Source organism: Fulvia fulva, chromosome 4 (genome assembly GCF_020509005.1).
Source record: "Fulvia fulva chromosome 4, complete sequence".
Taxonomy (NCBI): domain Eukaryota; kingdom Fungi; phylum Ascomycota; class Dothideomycetes; order Mycosphaerellales; family Mycosphaerellaceae; genus Fulvia; species Fulvia fulva.
The window spans coordinates 3,904,641-3,926,331 of NC_063015.1; the positions used below are offsets into that span (position 1 = coordinate 3,904,641).

General features: G+C 55.0%; 11 protein-coding genes across 11 annotated transcripts; 5 read left to right on the plus strand and 6 right to left on the minus strand.

Annotated features, from left to right (window-relative positions):
- Nucleotides 1-179: 179 nt before the first annotated feature.
- CLAFUR5_04808 (Glutathione hydrolase proenzyme) lies at nucleotides 180-1,904 on the plus strand (the record flags this gene model as incomplete). The annotated part of the gene is made up of 1 exon (XM_047903956.1): nucleotides 180-1,904. The coding sequence occupies one exon, from the start codon at nucleotides 180-182 to the stop codon at nucleotides 1,902-1,904; it is 1,725 nt and encodes a 574-aa protein (XP_047761264.1).
- A 561-nt stretch (nucleotides 1,905-2,465) lies between these two features.
- CLAFUR5_04809 (uncharacterized protein) lies at nucleotides 2,466-3,536 on the plus strand (the record flags this gene model as incomplete). Its single annotated transcript, XM_047903957.1, has 1 exon — nucleotides 2,466-3,536. The coding sequence occupies one exon, from the start codon at nucleotides 2,466-2,468 to the stop codon at nucleotides 3,534-3,536; it is 1,071 nt and encodes a 356-aa protein (XP_047761265.1).
- Nucleotides 3,537-3,773: 237 nt separating this feature from the next.
- Nucleotides 3,774-6,086, minus strand: CLAFUR5_04810 (uncharacterized protein; the record flags this gene model as incomplete). Its single annotated transcript, XM_047903958.1, has 2 exons — nucleotides 3,774-6,010; nucleotides 6,062-6,086. The coding sequence occupies 2 exons, from the start codon at nucleotides 6,084-6,086 to the stop codon at nucleotides 3,774-3,776; spliced, it is 2,262 nt and encodes a 753-aa protein (XP_047760500.1).
- Nucleotides 6,087-6,577: 491 nt separating this feature from the next.
- Nucleotides 6,578-10,502, minus strand: CLAFUR5_04811 (uncharacterized protein; the record flags this gene model as incomplete). The annotated part of the gene is made up of 3 exons (XM_047903959.1): nucleotides 6,578-8,703; nucleotides 8,753-10,207; nucleotides 10,298-10,502. 3 exons carry the CDS (start codon nucleotides 10,500-10,502, stop codon nucleotides 6,578-6,580), a joined length of 3,786 nt encoding a protein of 1,261 aa, XP_047760499.1.
- A 729-nt stretch (nucleotides 10,503-11,231) lies between these two features.
- CLAFUR5_04812 (Tyrosine-protein phosphatase) lies at nucleotides 11,232-12,113 on the plus strand (the record flags this gene model as incomplete). The annotated part of the gene is made up of 1 exon (XM_047903960.1): nucleotides 11,232-12,113. One exon carries the CDS (start codon nucleotides 11,232-11,234, stop codon nucleotides 12,111-12,113), a length of 882 nt encoding a protein of 293 aa, XP_047760501.1.
- A 539-nt stretch (nucleotides 12,114-12,652) lies between these two features.
- CLAFUR5_04813 (uncharacterized protein) lies at nucleotides 12,653-13,543 on the minus strand (the record flags this gene model as incomplete). Its single annotated transcript, XM_047903961.1, has 2 exons — nucleotides 12,653-13,234; nucleotides 13,337-13,543. 2 exons carry the CDS (start codon nucleotides 13,541-13,543, stop codon nucleotides 12,653-12,655), a joined length of 789 nt encoding a protein of 262 aa, XP_047760133.1.
- Nucleotides 13,544-13,737: 194 nt separating this feature from the next.
- Nucleotides 13,738-14,732, minus strand: CLAFUR5_04814 (uncharacterized protein; the record flags this gene model as incomplete). Its single annotated transcript, XM_047903962.1, has 4 exons — nucleotides 13,738-14,034; nucleotides 14,089-14,340; nucleotides 14,393-14,526; nucleotides 14,651-14,732. 4 exons carry the CDS (start codon nucleotides 14,730-14,732, stop codon nucleotides 13,738-13,740), a joined length of 765 nt encoding a protein of 254 aa, XP_047761338.1.
- Nucleotides 14,733-16,463: 1,731 nt separating this feature from the next.
- On the plus strand, nucleotides 16,464-17,069 carry CLAFUR5_04815 (uncharacterized protein; the record flags this gene model as incomplete). The annotated part of the gene is made up of 1 exon (XM_047903963.1): nucleotides 16,464-17,069. The coding sequence occupies one exon, from the start codon at nucleotides 16,464-16,466 to the stop codon at nucleotides 17,067-17,069; it is 606 nt and encodes a 201-aa protein (XP_047760497.1).
- A 276-nt stretch (nucleotides 17,070-17,345) lies between these two features.
- Nucleotides 17,346-18,398, plus strand: CLAFUR5_04816 (uncharacterized protein; the record flags this gene model as incomplete). Its single annotated transcript, XM_047903964.1, has 1 exon — nucleotides 17,346-18,398. The coding sequence occupies one exon, from the start codon at nucleotides 17,346-17,348 to the stop codon at nucleotides 18,396-18,398; it is 1,053 nt and encodes a 350-aa protein (XP_047761339.1).
- Nucleotides 18,399-18,499: 101 nt separating this feature from the next.
- On the minus strand, nucleotides 18,500-19,723 carry CLAFUR5_04817 (uncharacterized protein; the record flags this gene model as incomplete). The annotated part of the gene is made up of 2 exons (XM_047903965.1): nucleotides 18,500-18,980; nucleotides 19,323-19,723. 2 exons carry the CDS (start codon nucleotides 19,721-19,723, stop codon nucleotides 18,500-18,502), a joined length of 882 nt encoding a protein of 293 aa, XP_047760498.1.
- Nucleotides 19,724-20,124: 401 nt separating this feature from the next.
- CLAFUR5_04818 (Farnesyltransferase/geranylgeranyltransferase type-1 subunit alpha) lies at nucleotides 20,125-21,072 on the minus strand (the record flags this gene model as incomplete). The annotated part of the gene is made up of 1 exon (XM_047903966.1): nucleotides 20,125-21,072. One exon carries the CDS (start codon nucleotides 21,070-21,072, stop codon nucleotides 20,125-20,127), a length of 948 nt encoding a protein of 315 aa, XP_047760495.1.
- Nucleotides 21,073-21,691: the final 619 nt, after the last annotated feature.

Consider the following 21,691-nt stretch of genomic DNA (forward strand, 5'->3'; position numbering starts at 1 on the left):
CCTGCAAGGCCCGAATCTGTAAAGGGAGGAAAGTCACAGCGTTGCGGAAGGAACTACCTAGGTAGTGCGACTGGTAGCTCTACGGTGCTACCTATATAAAGTATGGAGGGCCCGCTCACACAGGATGGCACCTCCACCAAGCCTTCGCTCGTCGTTGCTTTGCTAGGAGCTTGCACACCATGAGGCTCTCCAGCTATGCCCTCCCAACAGTCCTCCTGTCCCAGCTCGCCAGCGCTGCGCCAGCGTCAATAGCACCAGACTACGATGTATCGAATCCACGTCTCGATCCTGAGGGCAACAAGCTGGGAGCGGTGGCAAGCGAGAGCGACATATGCACCAACATCGGTGGCGATGTGCTGAAGGCTGGCGGAAACGCTGCTGATAGCACAGTAGCCACTGTGTTGTGCGTTGGGGTCATCGGCATGTATCATTCTGGCATCGGTGGCGGTGGCTTCATGCTCGTGCGAAGCAGTAATGGCAGCTACGAGTTCATCGACTTCCGAGAGACAGCTCCAGCGGCAGCTTTCCAGGATATGTACAACAACAACACCAACGCCAGTCTGTACGGGGGCTTGGCAAGTGGTGTACCGGGCGAGCTGAGGGGTCTTGCGCATCTGCACGACAACTACGGCAGCTTGCCTTGGAAGGAGCTTGTGCTTCCAGCCGTCAAGGTTGCACGAGATGGATGGCCAGTCAACGACGATCTGATCACGTACATGGACTCGGCAGTATCCGGCATCGACAACTTCTTGGTCAACGATCCCAATTGGGCCATTGACTTTGCTCCTAATGGCACTCGGCTAGAGTTAGGCGACACCATTACTCGGAAAAGATATGCAGCGACTCTGGAAATGATCGCGGAACACGGCGTGGATGCGTTCTATGAAGGTCCTATTGCCAAGACCTTGATCAATGCGATACAGGCCACCAACGGTACCATGACTTTGGAGGATCTGAAACACTACACTGTAGCCATTCGCCCCGAACAAAACATCACCTACCGCGACTACAAGGTCCATGGCTGCGGTGCGCCATCATCTGGAGTTGTTGGCCTAAGCATCCTGAAGATCATGGAAGGCTACACCGACATTGGTCAAGCGGCTACACTCAATCTATCGACTCACTACGTGGACGAAGCGATGCGTTTCGCATATGGTCAGCGCAGCGAACTTGGTGACCCGTTGTTCTTGGAGGGCATGGAAGAATACCAGGCCGATATGCTCTCACCGGAGACAGTAGCAGCGGTCAGAGCCAAGATCAGTCCTCTTCACACCCTCAATGTCTCGGCATACGATCCATCTGGGTTTGAGAGTCTGGAGACACCAGGCACGTCTGCTGTCGTTGCCGCCGATGTCAATGGTCTAGCCATCGCTCTAACAACCACGGTAAACACGCTCTTCGGCTCCAAGGTTCTCGTGCCAGAAACCGGGATCATCGCCAACAACGAAATGAACGACTTCTCCATCCCAGGCTCAAGCAACGCTTTCGGCTACATTCCGTCCCCAGCAAATTACGTCCGTCCCGGGAAGAGGCCGCTCTCATCCATCACCCCTACAATCGTGGAGCACGCCAACGGAAGTCTCTACTATCTTGCAAGCGCCGCAGGAGGAAGCCGCATTCTCACATCCGTTCTCCAGAATGTATGGCACGTTCTGGACCAGAATATGACTGCGGTCGAGGCACTTGCGCAACCAAGACTTCATGACCAGTTGGTTCCCAACCAAGTCAGTTTTGAATACACGTACAATAATGAGACCGTGGCCTTCATGAAGTCCCTCGGCCACAATGTGACTTGGGTGGCTCCTGGCCAGAGTACAGGACACGCGTTGAGATTGCTTCCGAATGGTACTTTCGAGGCAGCCAGCGAGCCTCGACAGAAGAACTCGGGAGGGATTGCAGTCTGAGCGGATGTTATTTCAAGATTTATAGCATTTCGAAGCGCTGGTATGCCAATCATATCCCTACTTCGGCCCTTGAGACGGATTGTCGGCAAATCACTTGTCCTTTGCGAGCAGGATCGAAAGTAGCGGCAGCGTCTCGCCGCTTCTTACCCGTACATAGAGGGTGATGTCAGGCTTGCACCGCGGCATCGAATGTCTCAAGGAGATGTTCATTGCGTCCAGTACACTTCGGCGGACGAGATTGACTAATGCATATGTTGATCATTCGATGGCAGGCTATAATCCATTACTGAACTGCACCAACGAACGCCACGCTTCGAACAAAGAAATGCAATACCAGACGAGCACAAAGCACCAATAGCGAACAATGCCAGCCTTTGTCTACACTTTCGCCCACCTTGTCCAGCACAAAGGAGAGATCATATGTGCTATTGCTCTGAGCTTCTCCATCCCGATATCTCACAACCTCACACTCAGCATCCTTATCCTCCATTCCACATTCCCTATTTACCCCATTTCCTTGGTTCGCATCATCTTTTCTTACATACACTCTAGCCTTCCACCATGTCATCACAAACACAACAATCCACCCACATCCTCTTCTCCTGCTCTCACTCCGCCCAGGTGCCGGTCCACCTCCACGAGCAGAGCCTTCAAAACCCCACCATGTCCCTAATCCCCTTCCTCCGCAAGGACCTCAACGAGACCGCGTCGCTGGCCGACAGTCCATCCAACATTTCCATCCCCATCATATCCCACCCCAGCCCCTGCGGCCGCGACTCCTGCTACAACATCTCCACCCCAACCCTCCAGCGCCAAGTCCTAGACCAAATCTCCACCATCCGCGCCCACCTCAGCTCCCTCCAAGTGAAATACACAGACCTAGGCACTCAATACCACTCCTACCCCCTCGCGATCCGTGCGCGTTGTGCTAATGACCCAGGTTGTGCGATGGCGCATTTACAATTCGGAATCACCACTCAACCCTGGGAGGAGGACGCATTCTTCGAGTCGTGGATAAACGTCGCCGCGTCTTATTCGGATTTGCAGAGACGAGTCATGTCCCCCTGTTTCGACGCTGGGAGTGCAAGGTGTGTGAGGAAGGTTGGGAAGGTTTTGATGCAGTGTTATAAACAGCTCGCCGAGATAGGGGAGTTGGCGAGGATGCTTGAGATGGGAGTGGAGGCCTTGGAAAGTGCAAGGAAGGAGCAGGAAGGTAAGATCGTTATTAGTGGGTTGCCTAAAGGTGAGGATAGGACTATCATCCAGCAAACTCTCCAAGCCGCCGGGATCGCGAAGGCGAAGCATCTCGAGACGCTGGCCGTCGATGCGGATGTGCAGTCGGTAGTGGTGGTGCAGTGCAAATCCCTCTCCAAGGCTCAGAAGGCGAGGAAGTTGTTGAGCACTTTCGAGGCTTGTGGCGTAAGTGTCGAGAAGTATACCCCCGCCGCTGCTGCTGCCATGCAACAGTCATCGTATGCCCTGAAAGAGCGCAGGTTCGCTGTGAAGGATGAGACGAAGATGCGGAAGGTAGCTTTCAAGAATGTTCTCAGGAAGATTTGGGGGGAGAGGATGAGTGGTTTCGTTGGGGTTGGGATGGATGGTGAGAAGCCGTGGTGGGTAATCTCGAGATGAGTGTGGTACGTATGTTGTAATACTTCTTCGATTCATGAGATATGTCTCCCTCTTGGATAGTAGCGAAGCGATCGCGTCGCTGATTTAGAGAAATACCAAGACCCCTGGCGCAGCCTCAGCACCAGACCGGACCGCATCAGGTCGTGGCTTTACAGCTGCCGGTAAGTCGTCTTCCTTGATCAGCGCGGTGGCCTTCAGTAAATTTTCAAGTTGCCGTCATCACTCCCGACCACAAGTTCATCGACCACCACTCGCCTGCCGACTCGCCTCCCAATCCATCGCCCTCTTCACCAAACTCGTCAACTCCTTGAACCCCAACCTCTCCCCCGACCCATACCCCCCAATATTATTCTTCTTACAAAGATTACTCGCCAACGTCTGATGCTGATGTCCCAAATTCCTCAAAAATATAAAACACAACATATCCTCGGGGAACGTCCCATTCCCGTCCCTCAACTTCTTCGCCCTCTCGGCCGGAGGCAGCCGCCGCGTATCGTGGTGATGCTGCAGTTGATTGAAATCGTTGTACTTCATTTCAAGATTGTGGACGAACTGGTCGAGGCTGCCGCTGTTGGGGAGGGTGATGTTGTTGATCTCGAGGAAGCGCACGTATGCTTGGTCGCTGCCGCGGGGCATGCACATGTCTTCGAGGCCGAGCCAGATTTCGTTGGCGGTTTTGTATTGGTTCATGCGGGACCACATGTTGGCTGCTAGACACTCTTTGAGGCCGATCTTGAGCATTTCGTTGCGGCGCTTGAATATGGCGAGTTGTTTGATGTATTCGTTGTTTTCTTCGACTGTAAGATCTCCCGTAGGCTTTACGGGCTCTTTCTTGTCGCCGATTAATACATCGTAGGAGTTCTCCTTGACTGCTGCGGCGATAAAGTTGTCTTTGAACAGCCTCCAATCTGAGCCAAGCGTGAATGGCCGCGGCATGACCGTACGATAAGAGTCTCCGTTACCGCATACAGAGTTGGCCAGTACCTCAACTGCAGAACTTTCCAGCGTCAGCCTCGTGGGCTTGACATGTTCTTGCTGAAAGTTCGCCAACGCCGCCAGGACTTGCTCAGCTTGCTGTGCATTTTGATGATTGATGCTCGGAGTGTTGCTGAATTGTGGGTGCAGTGGTTGCTGGTCTATCATGGCCATGCTATTGTCCATGCCATTCATCTGCTGTTCTGGCATATGCTGCGACGACTGAAGTTGCACCGCAGCTGGAGGCGGCGCATTGATAGTCTGTGCTGGCTGCTCTACTCTGGGATGTGGAGCATGATCATAATGGCATTGCGTTCCATTCTTCGCACAAGCTCCACAGACTGGACGGATGCTATCACACTTTGTCTTCTTCGATCGGCAATTTGTGCACGCAGAGGGGAAGCCAGATTTGGAAGAGACTTGAACTTGCTTCTCGACAGTGCCATCGTCCGGTCGTTGGGCGCATGTGCCATACTTTTTGTACTTGAGCTTCATATTGGCCACATCAGTACGATTGAAGAGGCCATCTGGGTTGGTGCGTTGCAAGAACTTCAACACGTCAGAGGTATTGGTGCCAATGGCGAAAAGGCCATCGACCGCCTTCTCGACACCACCGATACGTGCCCTTCGTCTGTGTCCAGCAAGCTTGATCGCATCCACAGCAGGGTGGTTGTGGTGTGTCTTGCGATGTCTGATCTGCCAGTTCCCAGACGGATCGTGTGGGTCGACGGCAACAGCAGCAAGAGACATGGGGCATCCTATGCGATTGCTCTTCCTGTTGATGCGAACCTTGTTCTTGTCGGCATCCTTCTTCTGTGTGGACGTCTTGCCGTGCTTGCTGCAGTGAAAGTAACGCTTGTACAGCAGACCGCGAGCATTCTTCTTGCTGGCTCTGCGGACCAACTCATAACCGTGCTCCAGCGACCATGCGTGCATTGCCTTTTCCAAGTCGACCTCGTTCGGGTATATGGCCTCTGGCGGAGGAGGCAGTTGGTATATGGGTTCATCGTCGTTGCCATCACCCATGTGGACATCATCATCGTCCTCGTCATCATTGTCATTGTCATCGTTTAATGTATCGTCAATTACTACATGGCTGTTGTTCGGGTGGTCCTGCTGCAACGCGCTCATGAGCTCTTCTTCGTAGTTCGGTGGGCTATTCGGCATCGGTGGGGGTGCACCAGGCCCATTGCCTGGCGTCGAGGGTACGGAAGACGGGTCATTGTGGTTGCCATTGTTGACCCGCTGCTGGCGATTCCGTGAAGGTTGTGCTCTGGGTGCGCCTTGCGGGAGCGTCTGGAAGAACTGCGACTGTTGCTGCGGTTGATTCTGCGCCGGTGTGGAGTTCTGTTGGATCTGTGGCGGGGAGTGCTGCAACGGCTGCGGCTGCTGGGTGAGTGCCGGCGGATATGAGTAGGGTGTCGTCTGTGGTAGTGGTGGTGGATATGTGTTGGGGTACGCGTACGGGCCTTGCTGTTGTTGCGGAGGGAAGGGCGGGTCTAGTGTGGTGTGAGGTGTTGGTTCAATCTTCAGCACACAGCCTTACATACATGTCTGTTGATGCTGGTTCATCATGCCGACCCTAGTGCAATTGCTTGCTTTGAGTTGATAATCGGCAGAACAGCCACGCTGGTTGTCGACTATATCGGGCGCGCAGTTCTTTGCACGGCTTGTCCCGCAACTGCCGGCCCGAGCGCAGCGCTAACTTTCGAACACTACATGTATGTAACGTTCACCTCAACATTTCAACTCTTGACGACTTTCGAACAGTCCTCAGGGATGGGAAGCGCGATACGGATTCATGCTCTCCGGTTCTCGAGATCATCAGAGACGAAACCAAAGTAAAGCTCGAGTCTAGCAAAAAAATGAAACGTCGTTCTCATTTTGATTATTACTACTATTCGCGTCTGTTACTATCACTGCCATCAATCATCTTGTGCTGTCCAATCCCAAGTATACTCTGGTATAAAACACGGAATCAAAAACCAAAAGTGCAGCAGTGCAACAAAGCCAAGCGCAAGCGCAGAACACATCACATTCTCCCATCCCGGCCAGTCATAGCCCTTCTAGAGCTGCTCCTGGAACCTGGTGCCACGGCTGGGACTTTCACTCTTAGCCTGGCCAGCAAAAGCAGGCGGTGGTGCAAGGCTCTCGTCAAAGTGATCGCGCGCCTCTTCGAAGGTCTCGTCCTCGGTGCTGCTGTTTTGGCGATCAGCGGTAGTGTCCTTTGCACCGCTTGTGCGGCTGGAGCCAAAGCCCATCTTCTTCCCAGCCTTGCTTCGGCCAGCTCGACCGCGCGTGACATCTTCCTCTTCAGCGCCGGAGGATTCGTCGTCTAGGTCTGCGAGACCTGCACCGCCGCGCTGGTAGCTGGATGGCGAGTCGGGCTCAGCGCCAGAGCTGAATGTTGGACCGGTATCGACGTTACCGAGCGTGGGAGCGGCATCGGCCGTCTTGGTAGCTGAAGCGCCTTCTGCGCCGGTTCCGATAGCGCCAGCGGCTGGTACGCCAGAAGTGGTGCCGGTCGTAATGGGCTTGTCACCTGCCTTTGTGCTATCGTAAGACACATTCTTCGAGGACTCGCCGCGCTCAGGCGACTTGAAGTCGGGGTACTTGTTCTCACCCTTTGATTCCTTGTTGCGCAGCTTGTTGAAGAAGCCGCGGAAGCCTTTGCCCTCCTTCTCTGACTTTGTGGTCGTCTTCGACTCGCCACCGGCCTTCTGTTCTTTGTGCAGCTTGCCAGAGTCGACGCTGGTGTTGGCGGTGGTGCCTACGCCTTCGACTGGGCCACCACTTTTCTGCAGCTTTGCAGGCTTAGGATCTGGCCCAGCTGGTCCCTTTGGCTGTCCAAACACGGCCGTGCCCAATGCGGTGGCACTTGGCTTATCGTCGACAGTGCCAAACTTGGTCTCGGCCACATGAGCCACAGCCTCGTCAATCGATGCCTTGGGGTGCTGCGTATCTGTTGGGCCGGCCGAGCTGCTCGCGATGGGGTCTTGCTGTGCGGCAGGCTTGGCCGATGGCTCTTGGCGGGTGGTAGTCGTCGTCGTGGGCGAATGTACAGTTGTTGATGTCGGCTCCACTGACCGCTGGGTAGGAGGGTCGATCGGCGAGACTGGGCTTTGGGTAGTGTCATTCTTTACTGGTGCGGCGTTGACTCGATCAACAATCTCCTGCGTCTTGTCTTCTCCAAGTTCCCCAGTGGCAACGCCAGCGCCAGCACCAACACCAGCGCCGATCGCTGCTTTGCTGTGATCTTGTTCGGCAACACCCGCTTGAGTAGTGGGTACAGCTACTGCGCCGGCGTTGCGAGTAGGTCTTTCCTCATCACTGTCCCATTCATCGTCAGAGTCATCGCTGTCCGGTATCGCTGAGATGTGCCTCTCAAGGTCTGGCATGTGCGATCCCAGCTGTGTGGGCTGGGTTTCTTCGCGGTATGAAAGACCTCCATGCTGCTCAAACCCAGCTCTCGCCGGGGCCGTAGCGGTGTCAACATCAGTCTCGTTGCCGTTGACAGCTAAAGCTGGCACACTGGCAGCTGTCACACCCGCGGCGCCTGGGACAGTGGCTTTGTGGAATCGATCTGCGCCGTCTTCCGTGCCTTTGTCGGAGGTTGTGTTCTGCGCAGTAAGTGGAGCATCGTGCTGTTCAGGCACAGTCAGTGGTGCAATTGGCATCGCTGGTGGAACCGGCGCATCTTGATGGTCAAGAACGGCCGAGCGCTCTGTCTGATGCGGGTGAATTGGCTGAGGCTGCACGACCGCCGTCTCATCTGCTGGGGTAACTGGCGAGACACTGCCATCAGTAGCAGTACCACCAGAGGTCGTATTGCCTGGAATTCCGCTTGCAACAGCCGTTGTGCTCGCTGCGGTGGCTGGTCGCTCCTTTTTCACTTCGGCGGTCTCCACCTTTTCGAGCTCATTGTCTGGCTTCTCTTCCTCCTTGTTGCTCTTGCTGAATCTATCCTTCAAGCGACCAAGTGCAGAGCGATGTTTGGCGACAGCGGGGTCTTCGACGGCATTTCCATCGTCATCGTCGGCTTTGGAGGCGTCCGCAGAAGTCGGCGCGACCACGATGGTGTCTCTCTTCTGTTCGCGGCTCTTTCTCTTGTCTTCTTTCTCAAGGCGCTTCTCTTCAGCCTTGCGCGCCTTCTCCTCATCTTTGCGAGCTTTCTCGGCGGCCTTGTCTTCAGCTGCAGCAAGTTAGTGTTCTATCAGGCAGCATGGACCGAACAAACATACCGACAATCTTCTTGACTCTCTCCTTCTCCTCTCGGGTCTTCTGCTTTTCATCACGCTTCTCCTTGTCTTGCTCTTCTTTCTCGAGTCGCAGCTCCTCCTCTCTCCCTCTGCGATTCTCAGCATTTGCGTTGAGCTGGTCAAGCGTGGGCTTCAGTCGCGCAGCTGCAATTGCCTCAATGTCTGCGTCATCCATGAACCTGCCACCGCCAACGTGTGTCTTGCCAGGATGCGATGCGGCCTCTTCTCTCTGCTTTTGTGCCCTTTCGCGAGCCTTTGCCTCCCAATCTTCCATGAGCGACGGTGGCACTTTGCCAGTGTCTGCGAGCACCTTCTCGTCCATGGTATGCATGCGCGCGGAGACACGCTTCTCTGCCGCAGCCAACAGTTTGGCGCGATCGTCCTGCTGCTTACGCTGGTCAACCTTGCCAGTAGCGGTGCTCAATTGGGCCATCTGTGTGCGAATGCGCTGCGCCTGTGCCTCGTCATCGCTGTCATCCGAATAGTTTCTGCCACCGTCGCTCGAAGCTCGCTTACGTTGGCGCCCAGTGCCGACACTGCGCATCGACATGCGCGATGATAGCCTTTTAGACTTAATGTCATCGCCATAGCCGTAATACTCGCGATAGCGTGCGTTCTCAGTGTCCTTGTCGATCTTGGCGAGGCGTTCGGCAGCCAGCTTTTGCGCTGCACCTTGGAGGCTCATATACTGCAGTGCTTGTTGCTTGAGATCTGGCGGTGCAGCGCTAGTCGAGCTTCGTCCAGCGGCAGCCTGCGCTCCTGCGAGATTGGCAGTGTTGGGCTCATCGGTCAGCTTGCTTCGATTCTGGTTCTGGTAAATTCCCTTGGCTGCGGCGACAGCTGAAGCTCTGAGCGCGGCTTGGTGCCTGGTGTCATCCGGATCCGGATCATACTCAATGTGGTCGGTGAATTGCCCTCTCACGGGTTTGTGCAAGTTCCCAATTCTGGCTGACTGGTTGGCTTCGTCGTCCCAACCAGCTGCGCCCATCTTACGATGAGATGCGACTGCTGCACCGAGCGCATTGGCAGTGGCGTTTTGCGAATCTGGATATTCTGGATGCACGGGCTGAGGCGTCGAGGTGGCTCGCGACCTGCCCTTGTTGACGGACATGGTCGCGGCTTGCAGTGCTTTGCTCTTGTTCTCGGCATCGACGCCGCCGTACGCGTTGATGGTCATCTTGTTTCCGACCGCGAGCTTTGCCGCGGACAAGCCCTCTTTGCTCGACGTCGCTTCCCACAGATCCAGCTTGCCGCCTTTCTTCTGCGCGAGGAGTGCGGCTTTCGATCCGGCGAGACTCTGCTCGGGCTGCCAGAGCTCCTTCATCTTGTAGTCTTCGGCGAGCAGCGCGGCTTTGCCGGCATTGTCTGCGGTGAGGCCGGCGGTGGGAAAGGAGGGGAGATCTTGCGGCTTCGCATATCGCAATGACGTTGCGGCACCTGCAGCACACTGTTTCAGCTCCGAGCATATGTCATACTACATACATGTAAGGTAGACATGCACATATGCAACGCGTAGAGGAGACTCACTCTTGGACGACAGCTTGCCGTCTGGACCCAGTGGGTTCTCGCTCCTGCTTTCACGTCCATCTTGCTGCCGTCGCGATGGGTTGGTGGCATACAGGGCGGCGGTGGAGGCTTGTTCGGACAGCTTGTGCTGGTGGTGGTGCACTGATGGGTCGGGACACGCCATCTCGCCCGGGCCTACGCTGGCTGTTTCTGACGTCGAAGCCATTGTTGTGGAGCTAGCCACCGAGGGTTACTGGGCTGTTCTTGCCCGTCTATGATGCTCGTTCTGTGCTTCCAAGGCTACAATGCAATCAAGATGCAGAGGATGTTTCACGCTGGGGGGTATATGGCGCAGCAGAGGAGCAGGACGGTGCGATGTGTTTGGAGTGAGCTACACGATTAACCTTTGGCCGTTCAGTCAATGACGTGAAAAGCCACGGCGGCCCAGCAACGAGGATCGACCGACGTCACTGCCAGACATCCGGGAAGCCGAGGAACGCGTGAAAGAAGTCCTCGTCGTGCACGAATTGTCGTTGTATTGACCATGTGACCATCAGCATTTCCTGGAGGAAGACTACAATGACTTTGAGGGGTGTGGTGATGGTCGCTGCAAGGAAGAAGTGTATCGTCGTTGACAATTCACCTCGTCCTGGTCGTCTCCCAGTTGCCGTGCGCACAGACTTGTTGCGAGAAACAGGGAAATTGATTAGAACTATGTTCTACTACTAGCCTTTTGCAGTCGCTACGAATCGTCCCATCGAAGAACACAGAGACGAAGGCATCTCTACGATATCACTGCCAAGACCCTCAGATAGGTGTGAAAGACCTCCTTCTCTGCCCGGCTGTTGCTTCTGTTAGCCAGTACCTTCCTTGCCTCGTTTCCTCTTTTGTCCACCGTGCCAAGCACCACAGCCTCTTCGGTAGCCTCCTATCACATGCTTCTGCCTCAACAGCCATGGCATCTCCAACCAATATACCACCCTTCGACCAAATCCTCAACTTCCGCGACGTCGCCACCTCAATCAACACCCTCTCCGCTCAACATCTCCTAAAACCAGGTCTCCTCTTCCGCAGCGGCCTCCCCGACCAAGCAACCCCCTCCGACCAGCACCGCCTAACCAACTCCCACCTCCTCAAAACCATCATAGACCTCCGCACCGACAGCGAACACATCTCCCAAACCCAAAAGCAGCAAGCCAAAGACATCCCCTCCTCCCCCATCAAAGAACCCCACGATCCCTCCAAACCGCTCCGGATCCCTGGGGTCCAATACCACGACATCTCTCTAAATGGCCATGCTTACTCTTCCGCACTCATGAAGCAGTTGTCGTATTGGAATGCAGCGAAGTTGATTGGGCTGTATGTCACCGGGTATCGGAATCAGGCGATCAGTATTCTGGGGAGGAACGTCATGGCGAAACGGGGCTTGATTGGACTGGCGGAGGATTCGTTGACGCATTCTACTGTGGAGTTTAAGCAGATTTTTGACGTTTTGGCTGATGAGGCGAGTTTTCCTGTTCTGGTGCATTGTACGCAGGGGAAGGATAGGACGGGGGTTACGGTTCTTTTGGTGTTGTTGCTTCTGGGAGCTCCGCTGGATGCGGTTGATCAGGATTATATGCTAAGCGAGAAGGAACTGGCGTCTGAGAGGGAGGAGGGGTTGAAGCAGATTAATTCGATTGGCCTTCCGGATGAGTTTGGTGGGTGTGCGCCTGGGTGGGTAGAGGCTATATCCAAGTGGATTGATGAGCGTTATGGTGGTGTTGAGGCTTATCTGCAAGGCTGTGGTGTGAGCAAGGAACAGCAACAGAAGGTTATTGCCGTTTTGAAGATATGATATGGCCTACTTCTTCCTCATCGCGGCAGACCTTACAGCAACACTGCCCGGCCTGCCAACACTCGGGCGTCCGCCGCGATAGCGTGGCTGTTGCTGCCCTGGAGAGCCGCGAACACGCGAAGCGCCCGACGCAGCCGTCTGCCGCATGTACGACGAGACAGGGCTCCCAGTCGAGGGCGCGACCGAGTCCCTCCTCACCACCATACCCGGCGGAGCGCGTGAATCCTCGACGCGCAGCGCATCCCCCATATCGCCAGGGAGGGATCGCATCTCCCGCAACCGCCCTCCACCCTGCTGTCCACCCTGCCCACCTACCCCCAAGCCTATCGGCGCACGCACCGGAGACACAACAGGCGACGCGCGCCGCAGCGCGCCAGCGGACTGCGCCTTTCGCAGCGTCCTCTCCTGCCGTGCCAGCTGCACGTCCGTCCGATGCTTCGCGGTCTCTTCGACTCTGCCCAGCAATCCATCGGCCCGCGAGCGCTCCACGGACCTCTGTGTCGAAGGGCTCCTGCCGTATGGGAGGCCGGGTTGCTCTTCTATCGTTGAAAGCGCCCTCTCTCCTCGAAGCGGTGGCGGAGTCGATAAATCGGCACGTGAACTTTCGCTTCTGGCATGTGCTCTTCGTCTGTGATCATACTGAGGCTCACGAGATCGCCTAGGTGGACGTTGTAGTATCCGAACGTCTCCGTGTCCTGCATTGGGTCGGCTTTGGATCGCGCTGGGATGAGGAGGGCGTTGTCTTTATGGATCAGACGCATGCGCTGGAGGGGGATGCCTTCGGAGGCTTGGAGGAGGGCTGCGAGGGTGATGATTTTGGTGCTGAAGGATATTTTGGCTGGGTAGTATTTGTCGGTGTACGTGTTGTGGATGGTGATGATGAAGTGCTCGCATATCTGCGCTCTTGTTGGTGGCGGGAGTGGAAACTTGTTAAGAAGGTCATTGATATCGTCGGTCTTGCTCGAGGTGGCGGCTGGTGTCGAAGATGCTGCATCGTATTTATTCTTGGAATCTGTTGCTTCGCCAAGGGCCTTTGAGTAATCGTCTTCGATCTCGAGTAGGGTGCTCCGCTTGTTGGCATTGAGTCTGCGATGCAGCTCTGTAACGTCGTCGTGGGGGATCTAATGGAATACACATGTCAGCACCTTTACAAAACCTATCCCTTTGCCACGGCTTACAAGCACATGTCAGGGTGGAGTGAGCGACAGCATGTGCAAACTTACATTCCTTGCTACGTCAATGAGGCTCTGACTGGCTCTTGATGTGACGGCCATGACCTTCAGCATGTCGTCAAGGCTGCGCTCTTCACATGGCTTTTGTGTTATGGTGCAGAGTGTAAGGAGGTCTTCGGCGGACAGCCAGATCTGGAAGGGGAGCTCGGTGGCGCTGTCGATCGCTGCCATGGCGGCAGTGTAGTGCGAGATGTACATTGAGGCTGTGATGGAGGTGGTACGGAGAGACGTGTGAGATCGTGTTAGTGGGAGTATTGCAAGAGGCTGTAATCTGCTTAAGAGCCTCGAGCTGCTCAAGCAAGATGCTTCAATTCACTGCGTTTGCAACGGCCAATGTATAGCTTCAGTCACTGGGGCCTGTCATGCCAAGCTCTGATGAGGACCAACAAAGTCTACGAGGTATCGTACTCATCGCTGTGCAAAAAAAGTCCTCTCTCCCCAGTGTCCATGGTGCCTTCAACGTCCTTCTCGTCTCCATCGTCTTTCTCGTCTCTATCGCCCTGCTTGGCACCATCCTCTTTCTCGTCTCCCTCGTCCTTCTCGTCTCCATCGTCCCTATCGTCTCCATCGTCTCCATCGTCTCCATCTCCTTCGTCACTTGTTGCACCTGCACATGTCCCACAGCTCGAACCTTCGTTCACGACCAGGGTGGCGATGAGGTTGGGGAAGGGGTCGTCGGCAATCCCCGTCTGTTAAGGGCGGGTCAGTAAATGTTTGCAGCAACAGTAAATGCCTCGACCTACCGATCGTAGAGTGACATCCAACGGTCTCATGCCGTCGATTGTGTAGTTGCCCCGGAATATCTGCTTCCCTTTGTACGAAACTCGGATCTGCCAGGGACGCGGGTCTCGTCTATCGAGGATGTACTCTACGACGGTTCCCATATTGTCAAACGGGAACAGGCGCAAGCTTTTGGTCTCAAGGCACCAGGTCTTTCGTACTGTGACCGTGACCATACGGCTTAGCTCGATTCGTGTGCTCCTACCGATGAGGAGCTGACAGGTCAGCAAAGCCGTACCAAGGAGGTGATGCAGCTATGAGACTTACCCCGTGGAGTTGCAACGCAGGACTGACTTGAACCGGCCGGACGTAAACGTCGGTGCCACGAATGGTCAAGGCCTGGTCGTCGACCGGCATGCCCTGACAATACGCGATTTCGACGCCTAGCGAGAGGACAGTCTCTGCCCACACAGAGGAGTGTTAGCCATACTCCAACGCCAGAGGGCCTGTCTCAGCAACTGATGCTGAGGATAAGATGCAGCAGGCCGGTCTGAGGGAGTCAGCGGCTTCTTCCTTTGCACTTACCTGTACCGCGCACAAAGTATTCATCGGACGACCCATCGGGGTTAAACACGAGCAAGACGAACGCGCTGGTGTCTTGTTGCATTTCGTCCCGCCGATGGGCAAAGTAGAACTTGCTACACGTTCACACCGTGCAATATCTGCGGACACTTGCGAGGTAGTGAACAGATGGTTGTAGGTGAACAGCGTTATAACTCGGCATGTGTTGGGGATCCATTACTCAAACGCGGACCCGCTGTTCTCATTCATAACCCTCGTGATCATCGGCAAACGCCCGCTCTTCCTCTTCCTGATGTCATATCCATTGAGCAGAAGATGGCATTGTCGACTCTGCATGAGAGCATCATTCATCGGATGCTTGCAAGCACATGCTTCGTCCGTCTGGTGCCCACGTTGCTTAGCACTTCGGCTATCCACGCCTCCCCAACCATCGACAGCCCAGAGCTCCACCAGACCAAGTATCGCTCTTCACGTGCAGGACCTTAGTACCACGCCTCAGCGTTGCGCCCACGAGTACGCGATCGACTACAGCAACCGCGTCGAACACGCTGGTGTCACCACGGCGAGCCACCGAGGTTCTGCTACCGCCAGTACATTAACATGGGATGCCATACCTGCGATCAGGCGGCAAGTAAGAGCATGTGCTAGATACAAGTCAGTCCTTCCACGCGCCGCTCACACACGGAGAGCATTGGTACTGTGAACCCAACAACGCGGACGCGCCGTGGTCGTATTACACGCCACACGAGCAGCACAACGTCGCATGGTATCTTGATGATATCAGGCAGCAGATACGTAGAGGAAGAGCATCGACTCAAAATGGCCGATACGCGTATTGCATGGTTCCCGACACTGGCCAGATCACGCGCGAGCCCCAAGATAGCCTCGGATTCGTTCGATGACACGCTTGAGCATGACAGGAAGCATGCATATCTGCTTCATCACTGTCTGGTCCAGGCGTTGAGCAATCACATTCGGGGAAGTGCTGCGAGCATATAGTCGACTGTTGAGTCCAGATAACCTCGTTGGCCTAGGCTTGCTACCCGGATCATGCCAGATCTCGATCGGAGATCGATTAGAGGCCCAGGGAGCGGCCAAGTCGTGGAGAGATGCGTCGTAGATGTAGAAAGATACACATAGTCGTGGACGGATACCAATGCTGCCCCAAGAGCTCCTGCAAGGTGGGCTCGAATTCTTTCTTCTCAGCATGGATAGCGGTGCTGACATGGGAGGGAAGCAAGCCATGCCTCAGAGAGCGCAAAGAGCTGGGAAATCGAAGGACCGGTATGCTGCCGGCCCCATCATGCAAGAATTGAGACGTTCCGGACAAAGAAATGGCATGTGAAAGGAGAAGAAGATTTGGAGGCGCGACGCGATGAGGTTGATCAGGGAAATTGCGACCCGCTTTTCACGTGCGGTCGGTGTTGCCTTCCATTCTTGCCTTCCTTATTATTGTCCTCTCATCGACATCGGTCTGTCAATCGCGCAGAAATCCTTGTCGACATATGATATGCGTTAAACCGCCCAGGTGTATTATCTGGGTGTGCGAGCACTGCTATGTTCAATCGCTTGACGTACCTCGGCAGACCTTGCCCGAAGCAGCATCTTAGGCGCTCATCAACGTCACCCGGATGGATGGCAGAAGTGGGCGCCTCCGCGTGATGGAGATCTCCAATTGCATTCATATCCTTCGGTAAGTTGTGCTTCAGATTGTTGAATTGAAGGAGCAAGACCACCGAGAACATCAAGTCCGGTACATCGCACAACACAGCTCTTGAGTCAGCAAAGCAACAAGAACGAGGGCCATTCCACGACAATGTCATCAGCAGAAGCAGCCACGGACATCCTCCGTCAAGTACTGGAGGAGTTTGGCAGCGTGTTGAGTATCCACGGCGAGTCGGAGGTTTTGGTCAGCGATGCTGCCATTGCCAAGTCCATCTACGAAACCACAGAATCTGTACGAACACCTTTCGGTCCCAGGATCATCGTCGCATCGCAGGGACAAGCAGATGCCTCTCAAGTGGAGGGCATCCCCAACGCCAGCGTTGTGTCCGTAAATGACAAGGCTTTCAAGATGGACTTCTACACCCATGCCGTTTTTGGAATCCAGTCAGACGACCCGAAGTACGTCTTTGGAGGCTTGAAGCATATGCGCTACGGTCTTCGTCCAAAGGGGTATGCTGTTGTCATCTCGATCAAGCAAGAATCGGTCAAGCAGGAAGATGGCACTTTTACCGTCTCTTTGGAGGACAAGATGAAGTACCAGTCGCGAGGCAAAGTCAACACTCTGACGGACGTCGTGGAGTTTGCAGAATTTGAGCGGGGCAGAATCAAGTCTTTCGACAAGGTTGCTAATGTTGGTGGCAAGGAGGTGCAAGCCGAGGTCATATTGGCCAAGAAATGGGACCAGCTGTCCGCATAGTCGATATACTTGGCAAGACGATGTAGTCGTGGTATCAGTGGCACGGAGAGGCCGCTTTTCTGCGCGAAGACAAACGTTTCGCCATGGTCTGCGTGGAACAAAGGCCATCCTGGCCGTCGATCTTCATTTCTGTGCCATGCAGCATGCGCAAGGTTTGTACTATGAGTTCACATGTTGATCAGCCAGCAAACAGTTGTAAGCACAACTGACATATAGGTTGGGCCGATGCTGAGGTTGACCCGAGATCAAGGAAAACAGAAATTACTTACGCTAAACATGACAGCACATTGGCTCGACAAGAAAGCCGCAGACTTCGCCGACGATCATTTCCAAGGACAAAACACCGAGAACTTCAGCGGCATTCTTATGCACATCATCATCTTCGACACCCGCAGGATCCTAATGCTGCACCCAAAGACTCCAGACGAAAGGGCAGAGATAGAACAAGATGTCAGTGATATCCCCAGAACCGCCTCCTTGACCGTCCATTCCATCGAGCTCGCCAAGGGATCCACGAATGGCAACCTAACAATGCGCGACTACGTCCTCGAAGCGCTAGGCTCTGCTATCCAAACCGACTTGCTCCGCAACGTTCAAATCTCCGAGTACTGCTGCGACAGATATCTCCACGAAGTGCGCGTGGCAGAAGAGCTCGAGCTAGAAACTCTGCACCTCGCAGTCCAAGTCACAATCCAACCACCCACAGACGACGGACGCCTAAACCACAACATCCGCCGGCGCACCTCCCTAACCTTCGACCCCCTCCAAATAGACCAATACAACGACGCCTTCTGGCTGCCCCTCCCCCGCGGTCCCAAAGCCTCCCAACACAAAAAAGCCATCCTCGCAGCCAATAACGGCTCCATCAGCACCGACCTCCTCACCAAAACAATCCTCCGCCACCACCACGACACCTCCCGAAACCTCTTCAAGAAAAGATTCCCCACGGTCCCCAAAATGGCCGCGCGACTCCGCATCATGTTCACCGCCTGCTTCGACATCGAGAACCTCCGACGCGGGCATGAGATGGGGTATATCCTGGCCTGGCGGCACGCGCCGTTTGGGCAGCTGGTGGTGTTTATTGTTAATGCGGATGTGGTGGAGAGGGAGGTGGAGCAGGTTGATCATGGGGAGGTGAGGTATGATGTGTTGTTTAGCGGGATGCGGCCTGGGGAGGGGTTTTTGGAGGGGGCTGGGTTGGATGTGGAGGCGTTGGGGATGATGGTCGGGGGGACGAGGAAGGATGAGGATGATTATTGCGGGGGCAGGGTGTTGTTTGAGTGGATGACGGAGGATGAGGGGACGAGGTTTCATTATAGGAGGTTGTAGGTAGGGTTTGTGGAGGCAGGGTTTTGGGGGAGAGGGTGAGGTGAGAGGACGGGACCCAGGGGTAATCATAAACACCTCTTCTCGAAATAAGTCATCCCTTATCATCCATCTACCAACCTACTCCTCCACACCCCGCACTCCCCCTTCCCCCCTTTAATCACTCTCTCAAACTCATCAAAACACCTCGCATCATTAAACTCCACAATCCCCCTCACCCCCTCCCCCCTCTCATCCATCCTCACAAACTGCACCATATCATTCACCACTTTCATCTCTCCCTTGATCAACGTATACGTAGACCTCGCCACAGCGCTCCGCCTCTTCACGTCCACGAACAGATTCATCAGCACGGTTGTCCAGGTGTCGAAGTTCTGGGTGATGCTATGCCAGTCGGTCATCCAGACGTCTCTGGTCTGGGGTTCTTGGAGTGGGGGTTGGGAGGCTATGAAGGCTAAGTGGCCGTAGGAGATGAGGAAGTCCGGGGTGGTGAGGGAATGTATGGATTCGAGGGAGGGGGTGTTGGTGTCTGGGGGAAAGGGGTTGAAGGATTTGATGTATTGGTTGATGGTAGTGGTGATGGTGCTGTAGAGGGCGGTGTCTGGGGTTCACATTGTATTAAAGGTGTATGGATTGGCTTTGGTCTCTGGTTGTTGGACAAGACGTCAAGATCTTGTGCTTGCTGGGTGGTGTTGCTGGAGTGTAGCCGACAAGACCATGGCAATGTCGATGCTACTCATACCTGGCTGGCTTACAAACACGGACATTCCGAACAGCACGATTGGAGTGTGCAGAGCAGCAATAGCTGAAAGAAACGACGAGGGCTATAGCCGGCGTACTTACAAATCGTACAACGCAGCCGGTCTTTCGGCTTTATGCACAAAGCACCATACATCCCTGGTCCTTCGTGGTGCCTCCGCCTCTCACACGTCGTATGGACTGAACAAGCCATCTTCAGGGGCACAGCTTGGCGGCTTCTCCCAGTCAACATCTCGGAACTCGACAGTTTCGTTGGGGTTGGCCAATCTTCGCAGAGCCGGCCAGTCGCTGACAGGAGGCCGGTACACGTACCACGTCCCAGGCCCCAGGTCGAACGCCAACACAATCCGCTTGCATCGCGCATCATCCGCGGCTAGTCTATTGCGTCTGCGGAGTCTCAGAATTCGCTGCAGCTCCTTCCGCGTCTCAGCATTGCGAGAGAGCTCCTTCCACAGATGCATCGTGTCTTGGTCATTGTCGCACATGACAGCGTTGAGAAGGTCGGATCGCGCATCTTCAAGCTCCTGTAAGAGCTCCTCGACACGGTAGTCAATGCGGACGCTGGCCATTATCGTCATGAGTGCTCTGCTGGGAGGTGAGTGATAAGGAAGATTGTGGACTTCAGTCTTAAGACCGGTCCGAAACACTGACGCGCCTTGCAGAGATTTGAGAGGGATTTTGTCGTAGAGTAGGTGACTGCGGAAGAGGTGGTCCTCGAGAAATCGAGTATCTCATGCTTCGTCTGCTTATCTTGCCTCGAGGAGATACAAAGGGTATTGTGCAGGATGTGTTTGTGGTATGTCTCTGCGACATTGTCTTGGGTACAGAGGAGGACAAAGAGGAGAGTGAAGAAGGACCTGGGAGCAATAAGTGAAGTCTGCAATTATAGAAATCCGTTTCCATCTATCTGGGTATCATCCTTTCCTACCATGCCCCAGAACGCCGAAACAATGCTCTCGATGTCGCAGTCTTAGGCGACAGCTGCTGCGCTAGTGGCTGGCAGGCCAAGCAGGCCCTTTCTGTACTCCCAGTAGTTCTTCCTGATCGGATCATACGTCTTGCTGAGTAGGTCCAATGCATCGCTCGCCTGCTGTTTGGTAGCCTCCTCTTCAGCCAAAGCATCTGCAAGAAGATGCAGCGCATGGCTGGAGCGAATACCTGCCGGCTGGCTCACGTCTGCATACTGCTCTGCAAAGCCTATCCACTCCTTCAACGACTGTCCCGTTTTCTTGATGATGCCTCGCAGATAGCTCCAGGGACTCTGGTTCTGCGGCGCCTTGGCTATGGCTTTCTTGGCGAGTTCGAGCTCCCGTGCAGCGATTGTTGGGTCTGTCACGCCTTTGACACCGTCCTCTTCGCGCCCGTTGACGATGTACCAGCGATGGTTCCAAGCGCTGTTGTTGCGGATGTCCTTAGCCATCATACGCTCCGTGAAGTCTAGCTCTCCGCTCTCCCACAGCCCAAAGCGCTTCACCAGCCATTGTCGATAGCTCCAGACGTGGTAGTTCTTCGCATCGAGATCGAACATGCTCTCCACGAACTCGGCCTCGCCCTCCACCTGTCCCAGGCGATCGACGATCAAGTTGCGGTGGTGCCAGATCTGATAGTTCTTTTGGTGTTGCAGGGCCGTCTCGCTCAGCCATTGGAGCTCAATGTTGAGGTCTTTGTCGAGGGCGAAGAGTGTCTGCGCGCGGTAGAGCCAGACGGTGTAGTGAGCGGGGTTCATGTCGATGAGGTCCTCGGTGAGGGCCAGCACGCGCTCGGAGTACTCGTTCGCAGCCATGACGGCGCGCAGGTAGGACATGGTTTCGCCATACTCGTCGCTGTATGCAATGGCCGCGAGCGGGTTGGGACCGCCCTCGTCGGTGGGCAGCGGGGCGATGTCTGCCCATTGCGGGTCGTCTGCGTACTTGCCCATGACGGCCGCTATGCCTAACGTCTATATCGAATAGCTGCAATAGCGACTAGCGATGGCGGTGGCGGTAGTCGTGTGAAAGCAGGTTTCGGGCACTGAGTTCGGTGGTTGCGACGGGGGATCCATGTGCAGGCAGGTGGTGTTTGGCCTTGGTGACGATGTGGGGCGTGGGGCGTGGGGCGCGGGGCGTCTGGCTTTGTTTGACTTTCGGCGACGACAAACGACGGGAGTTGCAACGACAGCTGCAGGAACAATAGCAAGGATCCGTTAAGACCGCAATGGGCAAACGCGAGTCAGCTTGCCGACATTCCAGCCGTCCGCATGATCATCCGTCTCACCACTGCTTGCACACACCACGTTGAAACTGCTGATCGCGCGATAGACTTCACCTGCATGTCGGCACTGCTCCGTAGCACTCATCGACGTGAGGCATCACTGCACGATGACATACCAACCACCACACCCATTGACCACCCATCGCCTTAGTACTGGCTGGATAAGGTAACGGCTACATTCATGTCTGCCCGATGATATGTGCTGGGCAGGCCTAGAAGAACCGATCCGAGGGAGGTAAGCAACATTCGTCAACGCCGCCAGAGCCTTGCTCTCTATATACATCGTT